Source organism: Mesocricetus auratus, unplaced genomic scaffold (genome assembly GCF_017639785.1).
Source record: "Mesocricetus auratus isolate SY011 unplaced genomic scaffold, BCM_Maur_2.0 Super-Scaffold_100023, whole genome shotgun sequence".
NCBI classification, from domain to species: Eukaryota; Metazoa; Chordata; class Mammalia; order Rodentia; family Cricetidae; genus Mesocricetus; species Mesocricetus auratus.
In genome coordinates, this window is record NW_024429204.1 from 20,724,767 (window position 1) to 20,746,661 (window position 21,895).

The 21,895-nt window shown below is 44.9% G+C and overlaps 1 protein-coding gene across 1 annotated transcript in view; it reads left to right on the forward strand.

The window, feature by feature from the left end:
* Fam91a1 (family with sequence similarity 91 member A1) overlaps nt 1–21,895 on the forward strand; it is a 34,117-nt gene that overhangs the window by 6,125 nt on the left and 6,097 nt on the right. The window contains exons 6-22 of the mRNA XM_040730312.1: nt 61–174; nt 1,269–1,359; nt 1,657–1,719; nt 2,992–3,098; nt 3,180–3,218; nt 3,552–3,664; nt 4,073–4,188; nt 5,851–5,963; nt 6,234–6,320; nt 7,952–8,084; nt 10,442–10,590; nt 11,745–11,879; nt 12,071–12,184; nt 16,969–17,041; nt 17,692–17,841; nt 19,653–19,757; nt 20,250–20,373. Coding sequence (XP_040586246.1) covers nt 61–174; nt 1,269–1,359; nt 1,657–1,719; nt 2,992–3,098; nt 3,180–3,218; nt 3,552–3,664; nt 4,073–4,188; nt 5,851–5,963; nt 6,234–6,320; nt 7,952–8,084; nt 10,442–10,590; nt 11,745–11,879; nt 12,071–12,184; nt 16,969–17,041; nt 17,692–17,841; nt 19,653–19,757; nt 20,250–20,373 — 1,826 coding nt within the window. The remainder of the gene's footprint in view (nt 1–60; nt 175–1,268; nt 1,360–1,656; nt 1,720–2,991; nt 3,099–3,179; nt 3,219–3,551; nt 3,665–4,072; nt 4,189–5,850; nt 5,964–6,233; nt 6,321–7,951; nt 8,085–10,441; nt 10,591–11,744; nt 11,880–12,070; nt 12,185–16,968; nt 17,042–17,691; nt 17,842–19,652; nt 19,758–20,249; nt 20,374–21,895) is intronic.

The following is a 21,895-nucleotide window of genomic DNA, read 5'->3' on the forward strand; positions in this document are numbered from 1 at the left end:
TGTAATGTCTTATATGATGATAGAAGAAAGTGGTAATTTGGATTTGTTGTACTGTTGCAGAAATTCTTCAGAAGGAAAACTGCCCGTGACCTTCTACCACTAAAGCCAGTGGAAATCGCCATCGAGGCGTGGTGGGTGGTGCAGGCTGGATATATCACAGAAGATGACATCAAGGTAGAGCTCCTTATAGACTAAAACCAGTGGAAAAGAAAAGACTAAAACCAGAATATTTTTTTAACTTTTTGTATGATGCTAAATTATATTACATAATGTTTTAAAAAGTAGCATTTGATTTTCTTGTAGAAAATCAATTCAAACTAATTCAAAAATGATCTTAATAGGTTAGATGGAGCTTGCAAAACCCTCATTAATGGTTCAGGAGGCATGTTTTGGTTCATGGACAGTAATCTGGGGTCTTAGTGGTCTTGGGTAAAGGGAGGATGTCACACCTGCAGCCATAATAATGTGGCTAACTTCTGAAGACTGACTTGGGGCACGTGTGCTATACACTAATGTAACTATGTTCTTGTCTCCCTAAGTCTCATGACAGCCCTAGGTGAAGTATTGTGTGTACCCCAGTTGACAGATGCGGAAAGAGAAGCAGCAGTTAACTAAATGACTCAAGTTGGGATGATAGGAAGCGTCCAAGATTGAATTACACTGAATAGAGCAGGGGCCCCGGCAGGGCAGTCCAAGAGCAGTGACGTCCCCAGAGGTGACCCGGGCTGGACACGGCTTGAAGAAAGGGAGAGCCCGAGGGATTTCTGTGTGGTTGAAGGAATGTATGTGACCTTGTCACTTTACTTATCTGTTTTCTGTCTGCGTACTCCTGGAGGGCATTTTAAAACTGCAAGCTGTAGATACTCTTTCTGCAAGCCCTTCCTAATGGAGCTGTCGGGCTCTCATAAGCTGCTGTTATGGCTTCACCATTGTTCGTGTGGGGTTTTCCTCAGTGGACCTGTGATAAGGATTTGCGTTCATTTTAAAGAAAAAGAACAAACAATGTGTTTATCAGTGAGCATTTACTACTAAGCAGCAGTTGTTGGTATTTATGGTGGTTGTTATGTGAACTGTTGGCACCTTAGTTTGGCAGTTTTCATGATGGTTATGTGCATAGCTTTGTTGTTTAAATTCTAAGATGATAGATGGAAGTGATAAGGCTCATCCTGTACATGTCATCAGTCACGGGCTCCAGTGTGAGTACATTTTAGGAGACTGACAGCTTAGCTAATTGTGACAGAAATTAATTGGAAATACTTTTTTCTTAGACATGCACTTTTCCTGAGAAGAGCGCTATTGATAAGATCATCGACTCAGGTCCGCAGCTCTCCGGATCACTAGATTACAATGTGGTGCATAGTAAGTCAGTCAAAACCTTGCTTTACCAGCTAGTCGAGGCGCCTGAGTGTGACCTTCGTCTTTATTTTCTGGTGTGGATGTAATTATCGACCTATACAAATGAGTGGTAAGAGAGTTGTAGTTCAAAAATACGTAAGAAGTCAAGATTTAGAAAATGTAGTTAGTTTTCTCTTACACTATTTTCTTTTTCTTCATGTATGTTCAGTTTAAGACATCACAGAAAGTCAGCAGCCAGGCTTGTAGAAAAAATGCTGTTGTGTAGTGTCCCATCACAAATAAAGTGCTTTGTTTTTGTAGGTTTGTATAACAAAGGCTTTATTTATCTGGATGTGCCCATATCTGATGACAGTTGTATAGCTGGTAAGTCTGGGCTGACATTTTGCACTCTATTTTGAATGACTGCTTAAAGCTACATGGTGTGTATTATCTAATAAATTTAACACAAGTCATTCTATAATCTTAGATACTCAAGTTTTGTTTTTTTTCAGACAGGGTTTCTCTGTAGCTTTGGAGGCTGTCCTGGAACTCACTCTGTAGACCAGGCTGGCCTCGAACTCACAGAGATCCACCTGCCTCTGCCTCCCGAGTGCTGGGATTAAAGGCGTGTGCCACCACCGCCCAGCTGATACTCAGTTTTTTAAAAGAACATTATTTTTGCATTTAATCCATTGTGGTTTTATTAAAATTTCTTATTTCATTTCATTTTCATTTATTTTAATATTATATATATTTTATATACAACTTTAATATATATGCACACACTTTTATACTATATTAAAATAGTAGAACTTCAATTTCCTACAATCCCAAATGAAATTTCTGTTTTTTAAGTTTTATATTTTGTAGCCTATGCACCCTGCTTTCCCGTGAGATTTTATTTTATTTTTTTGCATTTATTTTGTGTACGTGAGAGCTTGTGCCGCATGTACATGCTGTGGTGTTGTCTGTGGAAGTGGCAACAGACTTTCTGATTCTTTGCTTCTGCCATGTGAGTGATTAATCTTAGGTGTTGGGCTTGGCATCCAATGCCTTCACCCAGCGAGCCGTTCCGCCGGTGGCTGCTGCAGGGTGTTTTGACGGGAAGCGCCCACGGAAGGGTGTGAACAAGAGAAAGCACACCTCCTTGACTGCACTAGGCAGAGCGTGCTGGCGGAGCATGTGGTAAAGGTCTGGACGAGAGGGCTGGCCCGAGTGCTAGTGAACTCCGCCATGGTCGGCGGCTCCTGCTGTGCTCAAGAGAGTCCTGCCTTCTGGCCACAGAGGGCTGATGTTAGGGAGCTGCAGACTGCACTGTTCCCAGGGAGGGGAAACTCTGCGGCAGTCTTCTGTTGCTCCCTTCCTTGGCCCGTGAGGCCTCGAAAGCACTTGTAGGCTCGCTTAGCCCTGCTCCTGTGTGTTTCAGCAGCCTGTATTGTTTAGTATTCCCTCTGCCTCAGTACCTCTGAGTCCCACATGTGCCCTTTAGACAGCTCTGTAGATGGTGTGCATGGCCCTGACTGGGAACTTTGGAAAGGTTGCTTGGAGTGGATGAAGTGTGTAAGAGTGGTTTTTCTCTCTCTGCATGGGCATCTGAGTTATACTCTGTTGTTTTATGAAAGCTAGTGCTAAGAAAAGTCTGTTTTGTGTTTTCAGTTCCTCCTCTGGAAGGTTTCGTAATGAATCGGGTACAAGGAGATTATTTTGAAACTCTGCTCTATAAGATATTTGTGTCCATAGACGAGCACACGAATGTTGCAGAGGTGAGTGTGGCAAGAGCATCTTTGAAAGGCTGTGCTGGCAGTTCTGGGAGCGGGACCGTAATTCTCAGTTTTGTTTCCTAGCTTGCAAACGTCCTCGAGATAGACCTGTCACTGGTGAAGGTAGGCCACTCTTTCCTTACCTTTTGTTTGCAGTGTGGGTACTGGGTGGGTCTCGCTATTTGACTTCTATCTTGCTTGAGGAAGGGTGCGTGGTAAAGGGGTGGTTGCAGGGGTGGGGGAGGCAAGGAGCCCGGGTCTCTTTCTACTCAGTTACAGCTGCACCTCCAGCCTCATTAGAAGGGGGCTTAGGGCCTGGCGGTCCTGGCCAGCCTGCTCTGCAGGTCAGGTACAGAAACCTTGCACATCAGCAGAGGCTAGGTCTCTTGCAAGGTATTTGTCTCTACAAATGTTCTGATGTCTGTTGTAATGCTAATTCCATTGCATTCCTTTCAGAATGCTGTTTCAATGTATTGCCGATTGGGTTTTGCCCATAAGAAGGGACAAGTAATAAACTTGGATCAACTTCATTCATCATGGAAGAATGTTCCCTCTGTGAACAGATTAAAGTAATTCATTTATTCTGTATGATACAGCTTCCTTTTGAGAAGGCTTTTTACATGCAGAGAGTTTAAGTGTGCACTATGCCCTTGAGGTGACCCCTGTAGATAGTGTTTCAGTCAGTCATCTTGGTGGGACAGACCTTCTTTATGATCTGATGAAAACCGAGAACACTTTGTTTAGGAAAACAGTGCACACGATGTCTTGTAAACTACGTAAGTTAGAAGAACTGGGTCCCCTGAAGCCTGTGCTCTAGCTTTAACTGTCATGTGTGAGCAGTCACCCCGCTCTCGCTCACAGACGTGTATTGGCGTGTGTTCTGGTGGGTTGTCCTAGGTACAGGGACCAGCTTCAGTCGCGATTTTCATGTGGGTCATGTGTGACTTTTAACAAGTGAATGTGTTCTGCCTTGATAGGAGCACTTTAGACCCACAGAAGATGCTCTTGTCATGGGATGGCGGGGAGAGTAGGAGTCCTGTGCAAGAGGCGTCTTCGGCTACCGACACTGACACAAACAGTCAGGAAGATCCAGGTTAGCAGCCACTCAGGGTACCTCCGAGTTCGTCTGTAGGCCTGCCGTCTGTGCTCCATCTCCTTCCTGTACAGCTCTGTGTTAGATTCCTCATTTTCTATGCAGTCCAGGCCTTACCAGCATTGTGAACACTATGCTAAGTCTTGAAGGTGTAATGTAAATAAGAATGTGGCACTTGCCTTCTAGAAACTAAGTTGAGGGAGAAAGGGGAGGGGGGAGCATAGCTCCCAAAACAAGCAATTGTGTTTGGTCTGGGGAAAAAAAAAGCAAAACTCCTTTCCCTACAAGGAAGAGGCTGTGGGTTAGAATGTCTGAGTTCACTGGCCAATGAGGCAAGGGCATTTCAGCTCAAGAGAAAGTGCAGACTAAGGGAGACTCACAGGGTTTAAAGTTGAGGGTAGTAGGAACCTGGGGTGGCCTTTCTGCTGCTCTGTTACCCAAGACACATACGTATTGATCTGGCAATCAAGAATTTTTATTTCTGGTTTTCAAGGAAATGAACTGTGCTTTTCTGTTGCACTGATAAAATACCATGATCAAAAGCAATTTGAGGAGGAAAGGGTTTATTTCTGCTTACAGCTTATAGCCCGTCAAGAAGGGAAGCCAATGTAGTGGTTGATTTTTTTTTTACTGTTACTCTTTTGGGGGCTTCAGAATAAATACACATGGAGGCTTATTCTTTCTTATAAGTACCCGGTCTTGTCTTGGCTTGTTTCAGCCAGCTTTTCTTAAATTGTCCCTTCTACCTTCTGCCTCTGGGCTCGTAGCTTTCTCTTTTTCTGTTTCTCTTTCTTTCCTTCTCACTCCGTGGCTTCCTGTGTAGCTGGGTGGCTGCCCCTTGAGTCCTCCTCCTGCTCTTACTCCTCCCTTCTTCCCAGATGTTCCTTGTATTTATTCTCTCTGCCCGCCAGCCCCCCGTCCTTTCCTGCCTTGCTATTGGCCGTTCTGCTCTTTATTAGCCCAATCAGGTATTTTAGACAGGCAAAGTAACACAGCTTCAGAGTTAAACAAATGTATCATAAAGGAATACAACACATCTTTGCATCATTAAAACAATGTTTATGCATGTGCAACAGCATAAACAAATGTAACACATGTTAAATTAATATTCTACAACAAGCCAATACAGAAACTCAAGCAGGAATCTGTAGGCAGGAATTCAAATGGAGACTATGCAGGGATGCTGCTTTCTAGTTTACTCCCCAGGCTCCTGTCCAGCTACCTTTAGACTTCCGTGAAGCAGCTACCAAGGGTAATCACTAATCAAGGAAATGCCCCCAGACTTGTTAGTCTAATGGAGATGTTTTCCCCATTGAGGTTCCTCCTTTCCCAGTGCTCCTGGTTTGTGTCGAGTTGACAAACTAATTAGGACACTAACAGAAATTTTAATAACTTTTAAATTTTAAAAAAAAAACATTCCCCTTCATTTGATGTTAGTACATACTTACAATCTTAGTACCGGGGAGCTGGATGCAGGAGGATTGGAGTTCAAGGCCAGTTTGTACTGGATAGTGAGACCCTGACTCAAAGAACTTGGATGTCTTAAGACTACAATATTGCTTATATTTAATGAAGTTTGGCTGTCAGATAAAACACTTATTTCAGATGATGAGAAAAAAGACTTTCATTGACTTGATTTTGTATTCTATTTTTTTTTTCCAGCTGACACAGCCAGTGTAAGCAGTTTGAGTCTGTCCACTGGGTATACAAAGCGTATTGCATTTTTATTTGACTCCACTCTTACTGCATTTTTAATGATGGGAAATCTTTCACCGGTAAGTCCAATGCTTGTTTCAGTGTGATGATGTTTTCAGTAGAGATGAGAGATGAAATAATGCGGTGCATTGTAAAAATGTCTTTAAGTTCGAGCTGTTCCTGAAAGCAGCCAACGGTGAGAGCTCCCCGTGAGGACTGCTCCTGTAGTTGAAAGAACCAGTGCTCATGTATCCATCTTTCAGTTTAAATATATTAGAAAGCATAATAAGTGTTATTAGCGTACAGAGGAAAAACGGGAGCTTTATTTGGTATTGTGTGTCTTTTTGCAGAACTTGAAAAGTCACGCAGTCACCATGTTTGAAGTCGGCAAACTCTCCGATGAGTCCCTGGACAGCTTCCTCGTAGAACTGGAGAAGGTCAGTGCGCCAGGGCTGCAAGGCCGTGGTTTTCCTGCTGGTTGGTCAGTGTGCCAGTGTGGCCGTGGTTTCCTGCTGGTTGGTCAGTGCGTCAAGGTGGCCGTGGTTTCCTGCTGGTTGGTCAGTGCGCCAGGGTGGCTGTGGTTTCCTGCTGCATCCATGTGGGGCCAGCTCTGCTCATCCACCCCGGTCACGGGTGTGTGGATATTCCTGCTCTTCCTGTCCCTAGCCCATCTGATCCTGAGGTGCGCTCAGACTTCAGCACAGTGAAGGAGCGAATGCGTTCTGGGGTTGTAAGGTGACGTGACTGACTCCTAATATGATTTGATATGTTGAGAATGGCGGTAGACATCTTTATATGTGTGATATCTTTAGATGAGTTTTTCTAACCTTTCTTAAATTTGGTTTGCCTGAAGGATTCTCTGAAGCAGTTTTATGTAAGTTTTGTTGGTGTTGTTTTCAGTCTGGAGCAGTGTCCGAGTCTCCCATTCCTGTCTGCTGTCACTGTCCCCGTTAGCATCTTGAGCTGCATTTGCTTTTAGCCCCTTTCCCTGGGATTAACCCCGGGCTCATGAGCTCTTAGTTGGTGCTCCTTTCTGCTGGCTTAGTCTGTCCTCTGTCCTCTGTCCTCTGTCTTCTGTGCTATCAGGTCTGTCCCTGGGTTAATAGTTCTGTAGGCTTTGTGATTTAGTTATGCATTTTGTATATTAAATAAATATTCTGTTTAGAAAATTTGTAGTGATCTTACCATTTCTTTATGTCACAGTTATTTTTTTTTTTACTATTCTGTGGGACTTTTGCATTCATTACTGCAAAAACTAAGAAATACTACTTACCAATTGGTTTCACTTTTTCGATCTTTATCCCTTATTCTTCCAGATGTGTTGCTGGTTCTTGTTTTATTGTTTCACTGTACGTTTACGTTCTGATCTCTGATTACTCTTGAACGTTTTTGGATGAAGTAGAAGTGGCTATGGAACTTTTCCCTCTTTGAATCATACAGGGACATAGAGCTTATAAAATGTGCTAGTTAGCAGTTTTTTCAGGTATTAAAATTGTTATACCTGGTGTCCTTCCAAACATCATTTCATGGATGTAGTCCATTAGGAACTGTCTTAGTTAGGACTTCTAATTCTGTGCAGAGACACCGTGACCACAGCAAATCTTATAAGTTAACTGGGGTGGCTCACTTACAGTTGAGAGGTTCAGTCCGCTATCATCATGGCGGGGAGCATGGTGGCGCGCAGGAAGACATGTGCTGGAGGAGGAGCTGAGAGCCCTGCGCCTTGCAGGCAACAGCAGTCGACTGACACACTCGATGATACCTTGAGAATAGGAAACTTCAAAGCTCGTCCCCACGCTTCCTCCAACAAGGCACACCCACTCCAACAAAGCCACACCCCCTAGTAGGCCACTCCCTGTGAGATTATGGGAGCCAATTACATTCAAACTACCATAGGAACTTGTTCAAAATTGGTTAAGGGAATTCAGCATTTCCTGAGCAATTTTTTGAGTTGCTTTTTTGTTGTTGTTGGGGTTTTTGTTTTGTTTTTGTAGTGTATACATGTGTTACCTGACTATTGGCTGGCATGAGAGTGGTATTTCTTAACAACTGTTTTCTCTTGGCTTAGGTTCAGAGCACCGGTGAAGGAGAAGCCCAGCGGTACTTCGATCATGCGCTCACTCTGAGGAACACGATCCTCTTTCTGCGTCATAATAAAGATCTGGTTGCTCAGACTTCTCAGCCAGACCAGCCCAGTTATGGTAGGAAAGTCAGCAAGTGTTCTCTGTGTCTGTGTATTTCTTGTGCTCTTTCTTTTAGTTTGTTTCATCCCCTTCCAGTTTGTTTTATCTTACTATGTTTTAAGATGCCTGTTTACATATGATGGGGGGGGTGCAGATTTGGGTGGGTACAGAGTTAGAGGGCAAACTGCAATCAGAACATATTGTATGAAAAAAAATCTAAAAAAAGAGGCATCTTTCCGTGTGATTAGTGTAAGTTAGATACAAACCCACCATTTGTAACTTGGTAGCCAGCACTTTGGAAAGATACATTTATAGGTGAGCAATCAGAGTTATAAAAATCCTAGAAAGTGTCCTGGCTGCTGCGAGCTCCAGGTTTATAGTCCCTGCACTAATGTGCATTAGTCCGTTTGTGTTTTGGAAAATGGCTTACCTTAAGGACCATGTTTTTCCCACACAGCTTACATGAGATTCCTGTTTCGCCTCTGTTCGTGTCTGCCAAGGCCGGAACAGATCTGAGTTCTCTTTCTTGGCCTCGTAAATGATTGGCTGCATTGCCTCCCACCCGATCAGTCAGAACAAGGTGTTTGTTAATCAAACCTGGTGGGCCTCTTTGTCAATCCCAGACTCAAGTTCACACTGGTCCACACCTTACAGTGCAGCATTCTCTAGTCTGCTGTTGTGTGCCCTGTCTCCCCGCCACTCCTCTCCTGGTTTGTTTGTGCCCTGCATGTCCACCCTGTCAGGAGCGCAGGCCACTGTTGCACTAATCTCTCCATTGCAACTGTGCTCCGCGCCACCCAATCCTTTCCAGCAAAACCTTTCCTAAATATGAAGACCGAGGTTTTTGTTGGGATTTTCTCATCCGGGTCTTTTGTACAGTTTCTCACTATACAGCACGGATCTCTTTGGCTTTTATAAGTGTCTTCTCCCTCCTGTCCCTTCCCAAGCCACCTGCTGACTTGTGGCAGTGTCACTTGGTAGAGGGCATCCCTGCTGACACTGCACTCCAGCCTTCCTGTCTGCCTGGTTAGACCAGGTACTGTCCCTCCTGTCAGGTCAGCTGTCCCCGCCACTACGTCACACACCTTCGGCTCTTTAGAGTGGGCTCTACTGAAAAGTGGCAAGAATGAGAACGACCTTCCACACAGAGTTTGGGAATAAGTTGTTTGTCAGCCATGGCCTTGGCCCGCTGCTGAGGGCTTATTGGAAATACAGGTGTTGTGTTACAGCAGCTTCTATACCAGTGTCCAGCCCGCTGGTTGGTTGGTAATGTTGACAGCCTTCACAGGGCCTTCTTTCCTCTTCAGGGACAGATCCAGGCGATGCTAGGCCGAGTGATGCTCGGTTTTCCTGAGGGTTCGGTGTCTGGACCCATGTGTTGTTCTCTGCCTCTTGCTGGTGATACTGATTTGGTCACCCAGTTAATGTGTCGCCCGATTTCTTCATGCTGTGGCTATTTTGTTTCTCCTCAACCAAGAGGAGATCTGGGACACATTTGAAGATCTTGCAGGCATACTTCTGTCTGTTTCCCTGACATCTAGCCTCAACTGTGGCTCTTTCTCAACTATATTGGTTGCAGATTAGTCATGTCCCCTGCTCCAGTGTCCCCTCCGTATCCAACAAGGTTTTCAGTGATTTGCAGTCATTACTGACTCGGTTATTTCTGTGCTGTAGCTCTCATTTCACCTGCAAACTGGTTTCTGTCTCCTTGTGCCATAACCCCCCCCCCAATAATACCTTACTTTGTAGCAAAGCAGTACAATCTTACTCTATACTGTAGGCAGTTTCCTAGGAGCCCACTTTTTTTCTGGGCAGTGTGTGAGAGACTGGGGTCCTGGTGCTAGCTATGTTCAGAGCATCTTGGTTCTTTCAGTAAGCTGTACACTTGTTTAGATGCGTCCTTATTTGAAGGGGGACGTGGCTGACTGATCCTCTCAAGTTCCTTTCAGTCTTGAGTGTGCCCTGGAGACTGTGTGTGTGTGTGTGTGTGTGTGTGTGTGTGTGTGTGTGTGCGCGCGTGCGTGTGTGTGTGCGCGCGCACGCGTGCGCGCATTATGGCTTCCTGTTTAGTGTTTCCGTGGCATCCCTGAGTGTGCAAACGAGTGGCTTTTGATTCTTGTGCCTTCTCTTGGGCTTTTTGTTTTATCTTGTTACATTTTATTATTATTATTATTATCTCTTAGAAGGCCATTCTTTTCTAATGGGAGACAGAAAGGGAGTGGATCTGGATGGGAGGGGGGTTAGGGAGGAACTGGGAGGAGTAGGAATGGAGTCTATTTTCAATAAATGGAGAAAATAAGTCTCAAGCTAGTCATCAGTTTATCTTCTGTTTCACATGGTCAAGCCTGTATTCCGTGTGCTTCCTTGTGACTTAGGCTTTCCCCTGGATCTCTTACGCTGTGAAAGCCTTCTTGGTTTGGACCCAGCGACTTGCAGCAGAGTTCTCAACAAAAATTACACACTGCTTGTTTCCATGGCACCCCTTACCAATGAAATCCGGCCAGTCAGCAGCTGTACCCCTCAGGTAAGGACTCACTTGGAGGCTCCAGGTGGGGGTGTGATTACTTCATTAAGGAAAGGGATCAGTTGTCTATTGTAAGATGCTGTCACATTCAAGTTGTGAAGTGTAATTGGTATATTTAGTTTGTGTGTCACTAAGTGACTGGTGACACATCCGATTAAAAATGTATTCATATGAAGTGTTTTATGAGAACATTTTCAGTGCTCCAGGAAGAAAGCTTGGGTGAATTTAAATAAGAAAATATCAGCTATTTCAGAAAAGTAGGATTGTGATGCTGATTTAGCTGATTTAGTCTAGAACTTTGTAGTCAACTGGAGAGCTCGTTAGAACGACTACTGGTCTTTGCTTTCGAAGGATAAATGAGATACATGTCTTTATGTTCTCAGCAAAGAAGGTGCATTGGTAACATCTGCAGAGTTGAGGTTATACTGCTGTGCAGTGGTCCATCCTACCTGGATTCCTGCGTGTGGGTGCAGGGCTCCCTGAGAGAAGGGAGGAAGGGACTCTGGTACCATTTTGTTTTGGCTACCTATGCGCTCTAGTTGCCTCAGATCACACATCCCCATGCCAAAATTGTGGTCTTGTGTTAAGAGCGATGGCCCTAGGTTTGCTTTTAACCAGCCTTTTGTATCATTCTTTACCCCTCTCCTATTTAACTCAGTGTATTCTCGCAGTGCAGATCTATGAACTGTCTGCACACATGGGAAAATGGATGGAGGGACAGGGACATCGTCTTTGTTTTGCAAAAATAGCGTGTGGTTGATGGTGATGATGGTGATGATGGTGATGATGGTGATGAAAACTACTGCTGTAATGTGGAGCTTATGGCACTAGCTTAAGCATCCGCACAGCATCTTCACGTAGTAGCCACTCCCTTGTGCTTTTGTGATGGAGCAAATGAGGCACAGAGGAGTTTCAGGGACTTTGCTAAGGTGATGCGGCTGGAGGGATGAAACCCAGACTCAGACCTAGGCAGCCACTGCAAACTTCAGTCTCTTAACACTGCACTGATGTACGGATTAATTAGCACTCATCTTCATAAGGATAATAATAATTAAAACATGATGAAGTACTTGCTACTTAGCAGATTACACTTGGTCATTTGTGACTCTTTAGATAAGTATTATAGCTTTATCTTACATATTTTTTGGTTATAGCATATTGGACCAGCTATCCCAGAAGTAAGTTCTGTCTGGTTTAAATTGTATATTTACCATGTCACTGGGCAAGGACCACCATCTCTCTTATTGTCCAAAGGTACGAGACTTCGGAAACTGCCAGATATATTCCAGGTATGCGTGTGAAGTTTTCTCTTGTGTTCCATTCTGCTCTGTTGAGGGTTGAACCCAGGGCCTCATGCATGTTGGGCAAGCCCTGTGAACTGTTTTAAGGGAAAATAGGAATTTCTGGTCAGTATTATATCATCTTCTTAATTTCCCTTCTTTTAAAGTACCATTTCCTGTGCTATTCATCTTTCCATTAGGGTTATGATCGGCTACTTATAACCTCTTGGGGCCATGACCCTGGGGTAGTTCCTACGTCAAATGTGCTCACGATGCTGAATGATGCTTTAACACACTCCGCAGTGCTAATTCAGGTAGGTTTTGTCTCGTTTGCAACACAGCAAGTTCAGATTCTTGTCGCGTCTACCACGCCGTCCGCGAGCAGCTGAATTAATTGAGTCAGGTGACATTTGTTGAGCTGTGAGGCCTGGGGTTTGCAGCGCCATTTGTGGGAGGAATAGAGCAGAGTGCATGCTGAACTTGGACTCATTCTTTACTCAGAGCCTCATTGTTAACTGTGCAACAGTCTTTCGTTTCTAAAAATAGCGTCCTGATCTGTAATTCATGTGGTGTGGTTAAGCAGTTTAAATTGTACAATTCAGTGAATGTTAGTTTATGGACAGATTTGTGAAGCTGTCACCAACTCAACTTTACAACGTTTTTATCTGCTCAGAAATGAGCCCTGTTCTGATCATCTGTCTTTCCCTCTGTTCCCTCTAGCCCCTCCCCCATTCTTCCCACACCAAAATAACATTACTGTCTACATTTGCATAGCTTGTTCTGGACATATATATGTACGGCCCACGATGTCCTGGATTCTGGACGTGTTGGGGGATCAGGCAATTGAAAATGTTCTGAAGTCACATGAGAGACTGCAGGAGAGAGATGACTGAGGTGTCAGACTCAGCATGTGGGTGGGAGTTGAATCCTGAGAAGATGAAATTCGTCAGGAAACACGTGTGGTAGGGGTAGTATGGGAGGTGACAAACACTCAGGTGTCCTGGACATGGGCTTCAGTGACACTGTCCAGTTGCACGTCTTGCTGAGGTGTCCTGGACATGGGCTTCAGTGACACTGCCCAGTTGCACGTCTTGCTGAGGTGTCCTGGACATGGGCTTCAGTGACACTGTCCAGTTGCACGTCTTGCTGAGGTGTGCTGGGCATGGGCTTCAGTGACACTGCCCAGTTGCACGTCTTGGTTCCACTACTGATGGCTTCTCAGACAAGGTAAATGACCTCTTTGAAGTCCAGAGTCTCAGCTGTCAGTTGGAGACAATAGAAACCCGTCTTTCTCAGGTTGTTGAAGGCGTTGGCTGAGATGGATAATGGCGTAAGTTGCTCTGCACTGTGCCTGACACAGGGCAGGCTGTGAGGATGTCGTGTGTGGTGAGGCGGTGAGGCAGCGGTGGGCATTGCTTCCTCTTTGTGACTGTCGTGAGTCACCACTCACTTTGCCTGTGAAGTGAGGATGATTGCCAAGGTCCCTTCTACACGTAATAGGTGATAAATAAGTCAGGGCACATAATGGGTGTTGTGTCGCTTGTGTACTGGTATCATACAGTGTGACTAGGAAAAGATGGGCTTGTCACTTTCTTCTTGGCCGTAACAAGGTACCTCTCGTGATGGCTCATGGCGAAAGGGAAACCCGTCACAGAGAGGGATGAAATAGCAGGAACGGAGGCTGATCACATTGTGCGTAGTAGGAGTGCGTGTTGTCATGGGATTGGATTTCCCGCCTCCCTTAACCTCATCCATGTCCGTCCTCATCGGCATGCTCACAAGTTTGTCCCCTAGTTCCTGTCAGGCTGCTGATAGAAAATGTCACGAAGCTACAGTTTTATTCACAACTTTCTAGTTTCGCATTAAATCATAAATATCTGGAATATCTGAGACATCTGTCAGAAATACATTATGGACTGTCTAAATGAGTGTGATTTCATACTTAGTGACTGCATATTGAGTGCCATTTCTTGGAGATGCCAGCCCTACCCCCTTCCTCTCTGTAGACTTTCCCTCTCCTGCCCACTCAGGGCCCCCTTCCTTTGGGTGTCATGTATTTTTTTGGGTCTCACTTACATAGCTTAGGTGATGTGAGCCTCTTTGCCTTCCAAATGCTGGGATTACAGGCGTACATCTGACCTAGTGTACCTTCCTGTTACTGTGATAAGGCACACTGACCAAAGCCACTGGGGGCGGTAAGAGTTTCTCTGGGTTACACTTGTCAGTCAGGGTCCATCATTGAGGGAGGAGTCAGGACAAGAACAACAGCAGGAACCATAGAGGAGCCCTGAGTACTGACTCACTCACAGCCTTATGCTCACAGACTTTCTTACTCCGCCAGACATGCACAGTGGGCTGGACCTGCCTCTGTCAGTTAGCACTCACGACAACGGAGACTCCCTTTTTCCTAGGTGACTGTGTGTTGTGTCAAGTTGGAAATTAAAACTAAACACAATGCTACTCCCAACTACGTCAGTATTTCTTGAGTTTAAGTAACAGGTCTCCTTTAAGGGTAAAAAATGTATATATCCTTAATATTTACTTAAATTCTCCATTATAATAATACTGGATATATATGACCATAAAATTGAATGATCCGTGTTTATTGTTCTTATATTACTGTAAACTCTAGGAACTAAAGAAAAAAATTGAGACAAATTGAAATGAAGACTAATTGAATGTGGTGGATGAACAGTTTGTAATGTGAGGGGATGAGGTTTTTAAATCACATTTTTATTCTTGAGAGTCTCATAGTTTTGAACATATTTACCTCTCGCACCTTCTCTTAGATCCATCCTGCCTCCCTACCCACCCAACTTTTAGTCATCCTCTCTCGTTCTCATTCTCTTACTCTTTCTGTTTCCATCAAACGCACTGAGTTCAGTTTGTGTTTCCCACCACCCCCAGGTATGGCCTGCTCTGGAGTGTGTCAGCACTGTCATGCACTAACTCCCCCAGGAGTGGCCTGCTCTGGAGTGTGGTAACACACTGTCATACACTAACTCCCCCAGGAGTGGCCTGCTCTGGAGTGTGGTAACACACTAACTCCCCCAGGAGTGGCCTGCTCTGGAGTGTGGTAACACACTAACTCTCCCAGGAGTGGCCTGCTCTGGAGTGTGGTCAGCACACTAACTCCCCCAGGAGTGGCCTGCTCTGGAGTGTGGTCAGCACTGTCATGCACTAACTCCCCCAGGAGTGGCCTGCTCTGGAGTGTGGTCAGCACAGTGTCATACACTAACTCCCCCAGGAGTGGCCTGCTCTGGAGTGTGGTCAGCACAGTGTCATACACTAACTCCCCCAGGAGTGGCCTGCTCTGGAGTGTGGTCAGCACTGCCATGCACTAACTCCCCCAGGAGTGGCCTGCTCTGGAGTGTAGTCAGCACAGTGTCATACACTAACTCCCCCAGGAGTGGCCTGCTCTGGAGTGTGGTCAGCACAGTGTCATACACTAACTCCCCCAGGAGTGGCCTGCTCTGGAGTGTGGTCAGCACTGCCATGCACTAACTCCCCCAGGAGTGGCCTGCTCTGGAGTGTGGTCAGGACTGCCATGCACTAACTCCCCCAGGAGTGGCCTGCTCTGGAGTGTGGTAACACACTGCCATGCACTAACTCCCCCAGGAGTGGCCTGCTCTGGAGTGTGGTAACACACTGCCATACACTAACTCTCTCCCTTCGCAGAAAGGCAATGCCAGTAGCTCCTTGCCTAGGGGCTTCATGTCCACTTACCTTCCTTCATGCTAGGACTTTTGTCTTCCTGGAGTTTGATTAGGTGTCTTGTATACTGTCACAGTTGTTGTGACTTCATATGTGCAATTGTCCTGTTGTGTAAGGAAAACACTATTTTTTTGAAGTCATCTACCACCTCGAGCTCCTACCAACCCCTTTTTACATAGATTCCTGAACCTTGAAGGGAGGGGTGTAATATTACGTCCCACTTAGGGCTGAGCAATCCAAAGTCTTGATTCTCACACTGAGAGTCTCCGTGTTAATTGCCGTCTCCTTCAAGAGTGTCGCTCTGATGCGGGTTGGGAGACGCATTGATCTGTCTGTGGATACTGCATTACGTCATTAGGAGTGGTTTTAATACTAATACTCATTAATAGAACAGTAGTTCTCTCCTAGGGTCTAGGATCTATGACCTAGAGGGTGTTGTGGCGCAGAGCGCTCTTCACCGTGAAGGGAGCACTGGAGCCCCTCGGTCTGCACCCCCTTGCTTTCTCAGTGCGCTGTGATGCAAGCAGGTGGTGCCTTCAGCGCTACGGTCTCACTGCCCGTTTCTGGAGCGTAACCAAGAGCGTTGGCAGTAGCTCGTTATGCTTGGGGGTCTATGGGACTCCATTAACCAACAACTCAGAAAGAAGTAACTCATCCATGGTTCTGGAGATGGGGCAAACTGCCCCTACAGAGGGAATGAGTCTCAGACGCTTCAAGTCTCTAGTGCATTCCCACAGTTGGGAGACAAAGATGCACAGAGGCAAAGTCACTCTGCTTTTAATCTTCTCCAGCTAGTGGCCAATCCTTGTCTTTCAAGTAAGACGATCCGCTGCAGCTGCAGCTGCCTGCGGATGCAAGCTCGATGTTCCCCGTGCTTCTTTGTTTGCTGATTAGATATCCAACTGAGAATCCAGAATTCTTTCTTTTTTGCAGCTGAACTGAAAGTGCATACTGTAATTTATTAACCAGATCTCTGCCATAAGGCATTTTGGTGGCTTCCGGTAAATGTAGCTGTTAGCAGCTGTAGATGTTAGAGCACATCCTCTCTGTGTAGGAGTCTGAGTGCTGCGTCCCAGTTAGATTCTTCGCCTCCTTTTTTCTCAGAGCTCCCTCAGTCCTCACTTGACTCAGACCTGTCTGCTTTACCTACTAGTCAGCCTTCCTGTTTCTTTCTCCTTCATATGTTCAGTTGGGAAAATACTGTCCAAGAGGTTAATAAACGTGTAAGTTTCCTTGCTGGAAAGAGATGCAGAATTGTCAAAGACATTTTGATGGGTATCATTGTGGAATGTGCCATGACGTGGCACAACTTTATGTATTGTCTTCAGTTACTGCAAATGCTGGTTTCTCACACACCTTTCCACTGATTTCTTTCTATCTGTAGGGACACGGTTTGCATGGGGTAGGAGAAACTGTCCATATACCGTTTCCGTTTGATGAAGCAGAGCTACAAGGAGGTACCTTCTGAATTCTATCCATTTGACTTAATCATTGGTGGAAAATGACAGGAAGTGAGTTCTTTAATTAAACTCTGTGTTTTTACCACTTTGCTGTTAAAAGAGATGGCAGAAGGTAGTTTGCGGTTGTGTGACTTTCTGCCAGTGAACTGTTAGACAGCCTGTTAGAACCTTTGAAACAGTGTCATGTGCTTTGGAGATGACAGAGAGTACGTGCGTATTTTTCTAGGTGGAAGACTGTCTGTCTGTGGGGCCTTTTAGCCATTTCCTTATTGTTGGCTTAGAGAGAGTAACACACATTCCTTTTTAGAGTACTCAAGGCACAGTTTGTGATGTGTGTGCACTTGGTTCCGTGTGTGCTTTCGTGCGTACAAATGACGTTGCTCCCTAACCTCCGGTTCTTTCTAAATTCTGAGGACAAAATGCTTGCTTTGAAGATGCGCGATCCTGACATCAGGACCTTTCTTTCACTTTACAAGAATGCATGAATGGGAGCGTGTGGGGATTATTTATAGAGAAGAGCTGTCTTCTTACATTTCTCCATTGGAGTCAGTCTCTCTTAGTATGCAAAAGCAGTTCAAAACTGTCAAGTGCACATTAGTCTTTGGCGTTGTGCTGTATGTTAAAGCTTCACTAATGTGTGTCCCCAGCGTTTCCCCGTGCCAGCGCGGGTGTCCACAGAGCACTGCAGCTCTTGAGGGACAAAGTGGACTTGCAGCACTTCTGTGGCTATGTCACCATGCTGAATGCTTCCAGCCAGCTCGCAAGTAGAAAGCTCAGTGACGCGTCTGATGAGCGAGGTGAGTCGCCAATAGGCTCTCTGGTTAAAACAGCCGAGTTTGAGTCCAGTCGGTTGTTGTGTGTAAACCACAGCAAACCTGGGTGGAAATTTTGAGTTACTCAGTGGTTTTCATGAAGGGACAATGCCACCTTGGGTGGGATATGGAACTGCCGTTGGCCCAGCCTTTTACCATTGCGTCTGTGTTCATAGACTTTCAGTGACGTTAGCAGTAGGCGTGCTGACTTAAAACATTTGCAAAATAGACTCACTGATTTACAGATCCTATGAATAAGTTTGGAAATGACTCCTCACATGCATTTCTTTCCCCTCCTCTCTTTTTAACAATAAGCTTTTTACTTTATGTGCACATGTATGTGTACACTGTAGCTGGGTGCCTGGGGAAGCCAGAACAGGGTGTTGGTTCCTGGGGAACTGGAGTTAGAGGCAATTGTGAGTAGTGTGGGTCAGATCCTAAGAGGTGGCGTTTTTCTTGTGAATCTGAACCGGGCTCGCTTCCTATCCCTCCAGCCCTTCTCTTTTAGTTCTCCCTTTAGTCTGGATCTTGGTACCCAAAGCACAGGCACACCGTTTCCAGTGTAGCTTCCCCTCCGCTGTCTCTAGACCGCCCACAGCAGTCAGCGCTTGCTTAGCAGTGGCTTCCGTCTGACGTGGAGGTGGGTTTATAGCTTTGCTTGCCACGGTGCCAGCTCTGATCCTCTGAGTCTGCGAGTGTCGAGTGACTCACTGGTTGACTGTAGTTCATGATCCTTGCGGTTTGAAATCCCAAGAAACTCTGGTCCACAGTTAGCTAGTGGATTGCGTTGACTCCCTGTGAGTTTCAGGGATACGTCATTTATTCCACAGACGTTTAAACAGCAGCTAACTGTTTCAGGTCCTGGAAGCATTTAATTTTTTAAGTCCAATTTTAGTCCTAAGAGTAAAACCTCAGTAGGGAAGACAAATGAGTCTTCCTGACTACAGAGTTAAAGGCTGAGAGGAGACGGGACTTCCTGGAGTGTGCATGGGAGACAGAGAGGCTGTCTTAACCTGAGAGCCACGGGGAATGTGTCTTACAGAAGGTAGAGTTTGAACTGAGCTTTGAAAGTGAGAAGTTAGTCAAAAGGTGATGGCTGTTCTTTTTGGGGGGGTTAGAAAGCAGGAAATAGGGTAGCTCACTTTAGCCAAAAGAAAGGCATTGTTGGTGAATAGATGCCTACAGACGGTGACTAGGGATCTCTTGCTGGAAGATAAGGGGTTCAGGAAAGAATTTTAAAGACTACTCAGACTGCCGTACATGTTTCCATGGACATGGGGATGACTTTAGGAATGATGGACATCTGAACTTGTGCTCTGCTTCATGGCTTTGGACTTTTGGTTTTGGTCATGGTTTGATTTTGACCTTGTGAAATTTTATGCACACGGTAAGATACTTAGTATTGGTGGGTATCAGTCGCATCCTTTTCACGTTCACAAACCGGTCTCTAGATATTTGTCAGATGTCTACTGCTTAAGCCACAGGCACCTCTTAACCTGCTTCCCATTTTTAACTCATTTGGTGAGAAGGGAGAAAGAGTAAATGTCTTAGATGTGTAGTATGATAACACTTGGCCACAGCTTTCGATAGCTTTGTGGCTGACTGTGGAGAGCTGTTGTATCTTGGACTGCCCTTAGCAATACTTCCTTTGCTCCTTTTAATTTTACTTTTTTATTGTTTGATAATTGATTTTTCTGTCATCATGTTTCCCAAAGTCCTCTTTGTGCTAAGACTTATTGATGATTTCTGCTGGGCACTAGAATCCTCATAGTGTTTTATATCCTTTAAATTATCAGGCGAGCCTGATTTGGCGTCTGGTTCAGATGTAAATGGGAGTACAGAGTCATTTGAAATGGTCATTGAGGAAGCAACTTCAGATTCGGCAATAAAACAAAATTCCGGTAAGATGTTGAAAAATCTTTTACAGCTTTGTTAGATTCCTTTCTGGGCCTTAACTTTACTGTTCAGCTATTTGCATGTTGTCTTATTGTTTTAGTGGATTTTTGAGTTTATATGATTCCTCTAAGAAACATGTTCATGCACTTAGAATAATTGAAATAATATGAAGTTATAACTGAGAATAATGACCTTGGTATCATTATTTGTGTGACAAATACTCGATTCATGTTATCATCTTGCAGATGCCCTCTTATACCCCTTTTGAGCAAATGATTATCTGGGACATTTAATGAGAAGCTGTGTGTCTTTTCTCCAGACATACGTCCATAACCAAAAGACATGCTCTTCCACTCAGAGATTGATGACCCCGTTTAAGTCCATCCCTGCGTGAACTCACTAGTTAGTGGGTGCCACGAGGGTGGGAGGGCTCGAGGGGCTCAGTGCGGAAGACCTTGCTGCTCGTACAGAGTTTCAAGCTGTGTGTGTCTTTTCAGGGGCCACAGCGGAAGAAGATTGGGTTCCTCTTGAGCTGTGTTTTGGAATTCCTTTGTTCAGTTCTGAACTAAACCGGAAAGTGTGTCAGAAAATAGCTACGCATGGCCTTTGCAGCAGAGAGAGGTAAGGGCTTGTGACCTTCATCTCAGTTTTTAGGCTGTCTTCAGTGTTGCTCTCTGTATGTCTCTGTAAACCCACACGTTGTCTTAGGGTTCCTGTTTCTGGGAAGAGACACTGACTGTGATAGCTCTCACAAAGGAAATGTAGCTGGGGCTGGTTCACAGTTCAGAGTCCATCTTCATCTTGGTGGGCCGTGAGGTGTGCAGGCAGCCATGGTGCCGGAGAAGGAGTTGCGAGTCTGCATCTTTATATGCAGCTAACAGGAACTGGTCTGCCCCACTGGGTGGAGCTTGAGCATAGGAGACCTCGAAGCCCTCCCCCACCGTGACACACTTCCTTCAACAAGGCCACAGCTACTCCAACTAGCTTGTTAGAATTCTGGTGACTTAAAAATATTTTCCCATCTTATATATTTTTGGAAATGTACGTTTTGCTTTTCACAGATGACAAGCAGGTTTACCTCATGGCAGCTCTAATCCTTAGGGAGTGGCTGCTCAGAGGAAATGCAGGAAAGAGTCACTGAGCCTTGTTGTTACAAGGGGTGGTTTGGAAGAAAGATAGCCACAGAGTCCCCTTTGTAGAAGCTAAGAATAACAAAGCTGGCCAACAGATAGACTTAAATCAGCTGACTTAATGAAGGTTAGCTAGAAAAGAGTGTTCAACTGTTAATGTCAACAAACATTCTCTGAAACAGCATGTAAGAATAAAAGTATAAGAAAGTATAAGTACTAGAGTATAAGTGCTATCTTGGGACTGAGCTCTGTCCATTGCTTACTCTCTGCACTCACCGCAGCCACGAATCTTGGCATGTGCTACTGTTCCTGGGAATGAAGCTCCTGTGATTTTAAGGCTGGTGGAACATATGAGTGTGGGCCTAAGCTTAAATATAAAGAGCATCTTGACACTGTCAGTTTGCTCGGCAGTATTCACTCTTCTCTAAGGCCTATGCTTTCTTCTGTCATGGTTTTGACCAGATTTATAGCAACAGGGATGCTCTGAAGGTCCAGGGAAAGTTGAAGAAGTAGACCACATATGAAATACCATGGGAAGGAAATGAGCGAGATTGTGGGTAGAGAGTAATCAGAAGGCAGTGTGTGTGTGTATGTGTGTGTGTATAGATATATAGAGATAGATAGATAGATAGATAGAGATATTCCCAACACAACCATTTTTTAAAAAGTGTAAGTACTATGAAACTTCAAAGATTGTCACTATAATTTATACTAATTAACATATCTGGAAATTTATGTATGGGTGGGTTGTGGTAAATGTGGCAGATACTTTTATTGGCTTGTTTTATTTGATTGGCTTGTTTTATTTGATGTTCATATGTATTAACAGTTTAAATAGATCTTTTGGGGGAAAATAACTTCAGTTTTGGTTATATAAACCCTGCTTCCTGCTTCTGTCTTGGTCACTGTTCTATTTGCTGTGAAGAGACACCATGACCACATCAACTCTTGTAAAGGAAAACGTTTAATTGGGGCCTTGCTTACAGTTCAGAGGCCGAGTTCATGGTCCTTGT